This window comes from Fonsecaea nubica (genome assembly GCF_001646965.1).
Source record: "Fonsecaea nubica strain CBS 269.64 chromosome Unknown Scaff160, whole genome shotgun sequence".
NCBI lineage: Eukaryota > Fungi > Ascomycota > Eurotiomycetes > Chaetothyriales > Herpotrichiellaceae > Fonsecaea > Fonsecaea nubica.
Genome location: NW_019173833.1, coordinates 24,265 through 34,239, shown reverse-complemented (window position 1 = coordinate 34,239; position 9,975 = coordinate 24,265). Strand labels below are relative to the sequence as shown.

Below are 9,975 nucleotides of genomic sequence, written 5' to 3'. Positions count from 1 at the left end.
AGGGGGGGGGGGGGAGGAGAGGGGGGGAGGGGGGGGAGAGGGGGGAGAAGAGGAGAGAAAAGGAGGAGGGGAGGAGGGGGAGGGGGAGAGAAGAAGGAGAGAGGAGGGAGGGAGGGGGAGGGGAGGGGAAGAAGGGGAGGGTTACAGATAGAAGCCAAACCATTTCTATATCAGAACATCAGGTGTACCATTTTTCCAAGGAAGCGAACTGCCTCCTATCCCCGATTCGCAGAACCTTTCGAGTGGCGACACAGACCCAGTGCTGCGGATGTGGTGTGATTTATATACTCGCCGCAGCCGCCATTTCTCCTGGGGGCCCAGTAAAGATTTTATGCACTCGATGACAAAGGGCCCGTAAGCCGGACGGTCTCTGTCAGGAACGGCCTACGTAGACAGGCGGAGGGCAGCGATAGGTAACAAGTAGGTATAGGTATTCCTTGATAGTATACCTTAACTAAGACTCAAATGTGAGAGAAGGAAAGGAAAGCTTCCCTGAGGCCGTGAGCATGCGGTGCTTGAATAACAAAGGGGTTGTCACGCGTGTGGTGTGCTTGGGCAGTTCATGACAGATAAGCACGAATGCCCATGCAAGTGCATTTTCATGGGTAATGGATGCCCTATCGACAAAGGATTCACAATGACCGCCACTTTACCCCGTCACTATGAAAATGTCCACGCCAAGGTGCGACGATGGTTTCGTGCCTTGAACGACTGGGACCTACATATTAGAGGCTTTGTCCGGCTCGAACACGTCAAGAGCCACGAGGAACGTGTGCACGACTCCTTTAAACCATCGGAAGATGAGTCGCAGAAGGGCGATCGCAAGCGCAAGCGGGAGAAACGATATAACGAACAGCCGATCAAGAGGCGCAAGAAGGAGAAGAGACACATCAAAACAGAGGTTCCACACATCAAGGAAGAGGTTGAATTAAATGAATAGCTTAGTAACAGAATGTTCCGTGTTCCGTGGTTTCTTTCTTCTCTGAACCCTCTAAGACAGACGCATCAGCCAGACGAAAAAGAAAAAAACAAAGGAGAAAATGAGACCCTCCGCCCATTTACCGCAAGACTGCTCTTCCGCAAGAAATCCGTGTTACCGCCAACGGTGACTTTGGTTCCGTAACACACCAAGATGCCTTGAAACACACCGATGTCTTCGGGCTTCCTCCAGTCTGTTTATTTCAACCTCGGTTTCTTTGTCGCCACCTCTGTGCTGGCTTCGTCGTCCGGGGCGCTGGCTTCTTCGTGCGGGGGGATTTTGGCGACTATACACATAGAGGTCTCTGCAAGGCGACCCGTTGCGACCCCCATTTCCTGCAGAATCAATTAGCCTTCGGGCCCTTCTCATCTCACACACTGAACGTCGCTCGCTCCTGTGCGGAGAAAGCGGGAAAGAGAGGAGATGCAGGCAGGCCTTACGTTGCCTACGGGAGCATAGTGCTTGAGTGTCGGTCCGTTGATCCATTTGACAACGGGGACGTTTAGTAACGTGGACAGTTTCAGACACGTGTAGGTATCCAGGCCCAGTTCACCAAGGACGGCGCATATTGACGCGTCGGTGCCCCTGAGAGAAGCCTCGGCAACACCGGTGGGGTAACTGCCTCTAAGCAGATCTCCAGTTTCGTCGACGTCTGCGAGGTTCGCGACCCCAAGTGGGTATGCGTGTTTGCAGTGGATGCCCAGAGTCCCGCCTGCACGCAAAACAATTAGCCAACATCGTCGCCCGGGGGAGCTGGCGTGCTCGCTTGCGGAGCGCCTTTTGCCCAGGAGGCTGCTCGGGGTAAACCTAGGCATAGGTTCTTGACTTACCGCGTGGCAGCCACTCCGGGTTACTGAGAAGGTCTTGTAGAAGCTTGTATGGTGCAAGGTTGGTAAGGTCCACCGGCGCCGGCTTTGAGGCCAGTCCTAGAAAAGGCTGTGTTTGTAGGCGGGGGTGGAGTGGAGTTCGTTCATGGTGGTACAAGTTGTAAGTCACGATCACGCAGAAGCCGCTGGTGACCTGCGAGATCTCGTGTTCGCAGCCGCTGAGAAAGGCTGCCCAGTGCAGAGCCTTAGACTTTCTTGTCTTGTCACAGTCATACTCGGTGGAGAAACCGGCGTGGTTCACAGTGAGCTCACCGCCCTCATACTCGCTCGGCAGGTATAGAAACAGCGACCCGAACTGATTCTCCGCGGTGGGAATGTCGATTCGCCTCTTGACGGAGCCCGAGTGTCCGGCGTACACCTACCAGAACGCGTACGCCAGTTAGCGCGACCCTCAAAACGTTCACCACCCACTCACGTTAATCTTGTGTAGCTCGGCCCTGACAAAGCCTCCGTTCTTGAGGGCATTGCCCCCCAGGTGGGGGGAATTGGGCAGCAAAAGATGATCGACCCGCTCCACGATCCCCATCGAGTAGGGACATAGGTTGGTAGTCACGCGGGGAGCGTTCAGGGTCCAGGCGTGTCCATCATCGCCTTGCATTCCATCCACGATAGGGTCACAATGTTTCAAAAAGGCCTCGATTGTCATCGTGTAGGCCGTCTCGCTGTACGGCGGGATCGGGAAAGTCACCCTGCTCGACAAGCGGCCCTGTTCGTCCCAGTCGAAGACGATGGGGCTGGGGTCCATTGTTGTCCTCCTCTTGCCCTTTTTCTTCGTCCCTTTTTCTGTGCCGTCGGCCTGGCTCGAAGGAATTCCTTGGGTCCGTGAGACCAAAGTGGCGAAATCAGACAGACGAATGGAGCCGCCGCAAGTCGCGGCAATGGTTGCTCCCGCTTCCGCAAAGTCGGTGAGAGCAACGAAGGGATCGGGAAGGGAGGGATCAGCTGTATCAGGTGTAGAGAGGACATCGGATTCGGCTGGGGCGGTGTCGGGTCGGACAGTCGAGGTCGGTGATGCGGGCTCTCTTTCAGGAGGCATGGTGCTTCGGCGCAGTGCTGTGTGAAGAAATGAAGGGTATACTGCAAGAGTAAGGGGTAGGCTGAAAGGTGGGAATGAATGCTTTTCCTCGCTGGCTTGGCGGAGGTGCACGTCTCTAGATAGGGCAGGTACTCGAGCGTTTGTAAAGTTTACAAGGCATGCATGGTATGACTAGGCAGGGCATTGTTGAGCTGCAGCATCCTTGGTGTTGACGGTTGCCTTTTGGGGGAGCCACATGTAGCTGACAGTTTTGAAAAGTTAAACACAAATAGGGGTGTCTTGAAAGCAGCAACCAGAATGCCGATCATTATGGCCCGGAGCCTGAGAGCCTGCAGTGCGAGAAGCGTGAGCCCAAGTCACACGTGGCATAAGCACTAAGCACTGTCTGCCCTTTCACAGACCCACTGGTTGCCTTTCAACAAGGATGCCCAACAGGTGCAGCTTGAATGTACGCTAGAGCTGTGATGAACCTGTGGCGCGTGGTTATTGGCTTCTTTCGAGCCAGGGTGGGTTTGAGCACGTAAACTGACGTCATCACATTACGAAGAGCGAATAAGAAACGATCGGGGTCAGAAAGCCCGGGGTCCGCGACCCACATTCCGACGGGAAATCGGACTTGAGTTACCCGGGCGGGTCGGTGGTTGGGGCCAAGAATGAGGAAATTGGGTTTTGCAAGGAGGCCCGGCCTGGCCAACATAAACAAAAACAAAGAGGGCGACAACAACTGTTGAGCGAGCGATTTTTTTAGCGTCTACAATAGTCAGGTGGGGTCTCGGCATGGCTCAGTAAACAATTTGTCACCTCTTTTGCAGGAGGAACTGTTGGCATGTGCATAACCTGACGGAATCGACATCGTCACCACTGTTCTGGCCAAAACTTTGATCGATCGTTAGCGTAGTCACTATCGTGATGGCTGTCGTGGCTACTGTCCTGATAGTTCTCCACTGCTCTCTGTCTCTGTCGGAGCACCACTGAGCAATAGAGCCTTCTTCTCTCCCTGGCTCCTCCCAGCCTTGGGAGCACAATAGAGCTAGTTGTTGTCACGTGACCTATCCGTGCCCTGCAGGTTCGCCTCACCACAAAATTAGTAATGTGCGATGCCAAGCCTCAGCTTCACACAAACACCCACAGAAACCGGGCGCCAAGCCTGTGTTGTACCACAGCCCCTAAACAGGGCAAACAGGGCAAACTAGCGAAGGAACGCCCGCGCCCGAACTGGACGGATAAGTAGCGGTGTGCCCTCACACACACTCCTCTTCGCCTCTTCGCCTCTTCAAGGCCTTGGGTCTCTGCATATAGAGGCCATCGCTATCTAGTCTTGGTTTATTCCTTCCATCGACCTATCTAACAGCCTCCGAGCGCTTCTCTTACACCCTCAAGATTTGAGGAACTTTGCTTCTTCACAAACGGTCCTTCCAGCACTAGCTTTTCTCTGCCAACCATGTCACAGCCTTATCTCGAGAAATTGAAGGCCGCAATTGATGTTCCCCCGGACAACCTTGATTTTGGTCTGGTCGAGAAGATAATCCACGAAGCAGGCTTGAGACGCAGCAGGGACGAGCTCGAACTGGCCGTGAAATATCAGGCCAATAGTTTACGTCTGTTCCAATTCCTTCTCGAGTCGTCCCCGGCACTTGACAAGCACACGATATCACACATCTTGCGCAAGCACCTGTCATGTGATGACAATGCCAATTTACTCGTCGCCGCCTTGTTCTTGCCTTACCATCCAGATCTAGACTATCACCCTGAGGAGACTAAAACGACCTTATGGTATCGTTTAGGGGAGAACGATACCGAAGGAGTAAAATGGTTGCTTGATCATGGCGTAAAAGACTTCGATGGTGATGGTATGACTATCTGTGATCTGGTCATCAACAATGGCGATTATGATATGGCGAAACGCATCCTCAATCTACCAGTGCCCATCAACCAACCGGGCTACAACGATTTCACCCCACTACTGGCTGCCGTGGACAACGAGGACCTGCGGATGGTCAAGATAGTGATCGAGGCTGGTGCCGATGTCAACCTCCCCGATCCCACAGGCCGCTGGCCTCTGCACTATGCTGCAGCCCAAATTCATCTCGGCATCGTCCGCAGCCTTTTGGAAAATGGGGCTGATCCTAATCGAGCGACGACATACGGGTTCCGGGCATTGCATTTCGCCAAGGAAGAGAACGTTCGTCAGGCGCTAAAGGAGGCAGGTGGTCGGACTGATTTGGAGCCAGTGCAGGAAACTGACGGTCGCCGGGATTTAGAGGCCTGTCCGATTTGTTGCAACGAGCTAGGAGAAGAAACCTTACGCGTGCTGGTTTGCCACCCGACCCACATTCTCTGTGCTGAATGTCTTCGGGAGATTAGAACAGGTGACCACATGCGCTGCCCATTCTGCAGACGTGGCAGGTTTGGGTGGGTATGAGTTACCCCGATTTTTCCACGCGGCAACGGTGATTGTCACAATGTATCGATACAGTGCATCGTGGTGCTCAAAATGTGTTGGGACTATTCTACTGGGGTAGAGGAAGTTATGTGGCTGACGCACTGTCCCACATCTGCCACATCCTCAGGGCATGGCTTCGGACCGCTTGCTCGAACGGGTTTCCAGCAACTCATCGCCCATCCTGTGTCATCCGTGGTGCCACTGCATCCTTTCTCCCTTCTCATCACGTGAGAGCTTATCCGAATACGATTCTCACCAATCTCGCTTTTCTACACGTTCCGTCGCGCGTATCACCATACGCTTGAGCATGAATAATGGGCATAAGCAAGTGGCCAATCAACGAACCATCCTTTCGCTTGTCCTACCGGTGGGCGCATAATCTCCAATAGGGAAAGGCAAAAACTGCTTACCCCTGTGACACAACACAAGCACCATGCATGAGGCTTGTTTCAAGGGGCTCAACCCATGTTCTTTCACTGTGGGCCTGAACCTAAAGTACTCCCACACTCCTCACTCCCTCACCGCCTCACTCGTTCACTCACGACACGAGCGAGCATGCGAAGCCAACCCAGAGAGTACACGGAGCGTGAGCTCGAGATAGCACACGTCCTGGTGACCTTCCACTTGACGGCAAGGGAAGTGGTTCCAGGTGTGGAAATCGTCTACTACCCCAGCAGGGGTTCAGCGTCCTCCCTCGGTCCCTCACCTCGCTTCCCTCCTCCTACCTCGCCCTGTGTTGAGATGAAGAACAGTACTGCGGATCCTGCATCAATCACCACCGCCCGTCCTGTCAGTTCGACCACCATTGATCCAACTCCCTCGATACATCCAAGATGGGCCTTATCTCCTGTCTGTTAGGAGTGGCAGATGACAGTGACAAAGAATTGAGGGCGGCGCGCCTTGTCTTCCCAGACAGGATCAACGCTGAAGACACACCGCTCACGGCAGCCACCCTCTCGTCGAACAGCACCTCGATCTCTATCCACGACCGTGTGGCGTCCAAGTCCTCTTTCTCCCTTGTAAGAAAGATGGGATGCCATATAGACATGGCGGTGAGCTCGGTGCAACGGCTCTTCGGCGTACGAGGGAGGTGTGATTATGCCACGGTCCCCGAGACACTGTGAGGAGTGGCTGTAAATGTCAACAGCGGGGCTCGGGAAGGAGTACAGTCATCCACAAGTCCGTGCTACCGCCCTTGGTATATAAAGGCTAGACCAGCCCCCCTTCTGAGCCGCCGACATCCTCTCCACTTTCACCATCGATTGCGTCATCACCCCCACGCGTATCGAGTCCCTAAACCCGAGAGCACCACGAAAACATGCCCCTCGAGAAACGAGTTTCCATCGACCAACCTACCTATCCTCTCCTCGTCGTCGCACACGATGCCCACAAGCCTCTGCCGCCCGCACACATCTTGGACATACTTTACACTGGGTCGGTGGAGATGTATGAGGATGGTGTAAAGGAGGAGGAGGAGGACGCGGGGAACACAAAGAAGACGAGCGCGATGGGAAGAGGGGTGGGCCAGATCACGGAGCGCTCTGGCAGCAACAGCGGCGGTGAGCAAATCAGGGGCATCGTCCCGCGTCCGCCCTCAGACTTACGGCTCTGCTCTGTTGTTGTTGCCCTTACCGCCTTTTTCATTTACGCACGTCAATATCTGGGGCGAGTCTGCCTCCTTGGTTCGTCCTGCCTCCTTTATCTTACGTTTGTGCTTGCTGTACCCTCCCGGACGGCTTGAAATCCAAATTCGAGGATTTCGGTTTACGAAGTTCTTTCTACAGCTGTGGCGAACGGCGCTTCCGAATATGGATCGACATCAACCCTCGCCTGCGATTGATCACGCGGCGAGCCATTGAGCTCACTCTTCTACATCTACTTCACATTGGACGGGTTACGCACAGCGAGATGGAGTTTCTATCATAGCGTACGAGAAGGGGAAAGTACTCCGATCGGCCAGGTACGATCATAGAGCGGAGGAGGACGCTTCCCTGGACGTTGACTTGGTCTTCGCCGTCTCCGCCGTGGCCTTTACGCAGTTCATGGACCCCGAATCGATTCAAAACCTTGGACGCACCGTCCGCCGCGTCCCAGGTAGAGACCGCATCCATCAGGTGGTCAAGGTCAACGACACGAGGCTCTTCAGAGAAACTGCCATCCCGGCACTGTGGCTCAAAATCCTCCATCCCCACACTTCAGGTACGAGTCCAAAGACCGTCGAGTCCTCGATCCGTTTTCCATGCTCCAAGAAGCAGGATGACCGAGAGTATCATGGCTACACCAATCTTCAAGATCACTGCCTACCAGCCCACAACCCAACCGTCGAGAGATTTACTGCGGAGACAAGTCAAGGTCACCACCGGCACTACAATATGATTCCCATCATTCATGACCAGCGGCTTTCCGTCGTCTCGACTTCTCATCTTTCTTGTGTTATCCAGGCCCGTCGACCGCCGAGCCAGGAGAAGAAGCGTGGGTCCAACCTCTTTCTTCTTTTCTACAGAAGCCAACCCAGATTCGGATGAAGATTGTACCGGGCAAATTCTCCATGACCGTCATTCGATACGAGCGCTGTCAACCGAGAAGTTGGCCGAGACTGGCCTCAGTTGGCTCAGCCAAGGCAACACACCTATGCCAGGCACACCCGCTGACAACAAGAACATGGTCCTTTCCGGCACAAGCGCCATGTGATCCAGAACGACTATCGCTTCGGATGCCACGAGCATCACTTGACGCACCACCCGCGCCAGATCAATCCATGAACTCGACCACCACAGACGCGTCGACTACCGTTACCACTGCCACATCAGCAGCGGAGGAAGAGCTGATATTGAACCCGAAATCGTTACATACCGCAAGCATCGATATCAACGATGATGTTCGCCAATTGGGCTGCACCGGCGTTGACTCCTGCGGAAGAGAAAGCACCAGCTTGCGTGATGAGTGACAACTAGCCGCTCGTGGCTTCGAGGTGGATGTACAGTTTGAGACATGTCGGATGGCACGGGAGAACGGAGCCGCGCATATCATGGAGGTCATTCTACATAGGTAGATAGACAGCTAGTCTATTTCGTTCAAATTAAGAGAGCATTTGCCACGTTAAAGACCCTGAGTCTCATGTCCTTCTCGTCGATGACTACCGCGGTTGAAACCGTAGCTGACCACTGTCCATGTAGAGTACTGGGGTGTATAAAGACAGTGTTTACACTAGTCGAGGTGAGAGCCTCCAAGCGCAGTATGTCCAGCCAGACTTATCATGTTCTTCCGCATAGGTCGTATGATTTTCTCTCTCTATCTCTCTCTCTCTCTCTCTCTCTCTCTCTCTCTCTCTCTCTCTCTCTCTCTGTGCATGGCATATCTCCCACATACCTGAATAGTCCGGAATTGCCACCACTCGCACCCCTTTCCCCTCCCAGTTCCGAGACGTTCCCGGCCGGGAATATAGGTCTCAAACACCGAGATTGTCTACCGTGCAGAGTAAGCAGTCCAGGGTGTGGCTCGCTCCGCCCCCTCTGGAACAGAAGAATGGAATCTCATTCAGCTTTCATCCCATCCATCCACGCGTCGTTCATTTGGGAGTTGTTCTCGCCTCTTGAACAGCCCTTTGACAGGCTCCTTCGGCCGAGAGATATCATGGCTCCCCAACCGTCTCCTGTGTTGCCCCTGGGCCGCCCATCTTCAGCCTGGTCGCCACAGCCCTCTCTCTCTCTCTCTCTCTCTCGACCCTCGATCCCGTCTTTCCGCTGACACAGCCCTGCAAACTCGTTTGTCTCCCTGGCCGCACCGAAGCTCGGAAGGATCACCTTGTCCGCTGCGCCTCGTCCTGTTTACCGTCCGTTTTGAGACGCCAGGCTCGTGGTCCAAGTCCGTGGAGGATCTATATTGGCTCCAGCTGTTGGGAGGTAAGCAAACAAGGCCTCGGCGACTATGCCCAGCTCGGAGGGGACACGGCATGCACGTACTCACCATTGGCCGTATAGCGCCGTCTAATGACGAAGCCGACACAACAAGCGAATGGGATGCGAAAGCCGACAGCACAGACCACTCAACCAAGCCCGTACCACGCATCGTCAAGGTCGCATCGAGCATCGCCAAAGCTCCATCGACCATCTGTGAAGCCGTACTTTTCCATGTCTGGAACGTGATCTTTGCAGTCGGTATCTTTCTTCTGCTGGTACGTGCCAGGACGACAGAGACGACGAAGGTGCTGGAGAAGACAGATGCGTATGAAGGCCATGTGGACAAGCGTGGGGTGTTTTCTTTTGGGGATTGTTTCGAGAGAGCCTGGTTCTGTCGAGGGCTCAGGATTGAGGACGCCACAGTCGCCCTGCCTGGCATATGCAGGTCCATTCCAGGGGGAAGTGAACCCGTGGCTGTGCCCCCAGAAGCTCTCACATCGTCACAGCTTCTTAACTTACTAGATATCACATATTTTTCGCTTCCTCTTCGTCTTCTCCATCTCCTCTGCTTTCTATGTATTAGCGAGCTGTATCAGCCTCATGGGACATAATGATGTAGCTTGTGCTTTACTCACCAGGTTTTGGGAACCGTCCCTGCGACCCCGATGGCGCCTTTCGACGAGGGATCCCGGGCTGCTCGCTCGTGTCATATGTCCCGGCCAGCCTCGTCC

The 9,975-nt window shown here is 54.2% G+C and overlaps 4 protein-coding genes across 4 annotated transcripts; 3 read left to right on the top strand and 1 right to left on the bottom strand.

Moving 5' to 3' along the window:
- Positions 1-637: 637 nt before the first annotated feature.
- Positions 638-940, top strand: AYO20_11510 (hypothetical protein; the record flags this gene model as incomplete). Its single annotated transcript, XM_022649757.1, has 1 exon — positions 638-940. One exon carries the CDS (start codon positions 638-640, stop codon positions 938-940), a length of 303 nt encoding a protein of 100 aa, XP_022494279.1.
- A 236-nt stretch (positions 941-1,176) lies between these two features.
- AYO20_11509 (hypothetical protein) lies at positions 1,177-2,902 on the bottom strand (the record flags this gene model as incomplete). Its single annotated transcript, XM_022649756.1, has 4 exons — positions 1,177-1,314; positions 1,420-1,691; positions 1,810-2,224; positions 2,282-2,902. 4 exons carry the CDS (start codon positions 2,900-2,902, stop codon positions 1,177-1,179), a joined length of 1,446 nt encoding a protein of 481 aa, XP_022494278.1.
- A 1,441-nt stretch (positions 2,903-4,343) lies between these two features.
- AYO20_11508 (Pisatin demethylase) lies at positions 4,344-5,163 on the top strand (the record flags this gene model as incomplete). Its single annotated transcript, XM_022649755.1, has 2 exons — positions 4,344-5,084; positions 5,134-5,163. 2 exons carry the CDS (start codon positions 4,344-4,346, stop codon positions 5,161-5,163), a joined length of 771 nt encoding a protein of 256 aa, XP_022494277.1.
- Positions 5,164-6,663: 1,500 nt separating this feature from the next.
- On the top strand, positions 6,664-8,036 carry AYO20_11507 (pH response protein; the record flags this gene model as incomplete). The annotated part of the gene is made up of 3 exons (XM_022649754.1): positions 6,664-6,904; positions 7,272-7,817; positions 7,849-8,036. 3 exons carry the CDS (start codon positions 6,664-6,666, stop codon positions 8,034-8,036), a joined length of 975 nt encoding a protein of 324 aa, XP_022494276.1.
- Positions 8,037-9,975: the final 1,939 nt, after the last annotated feature.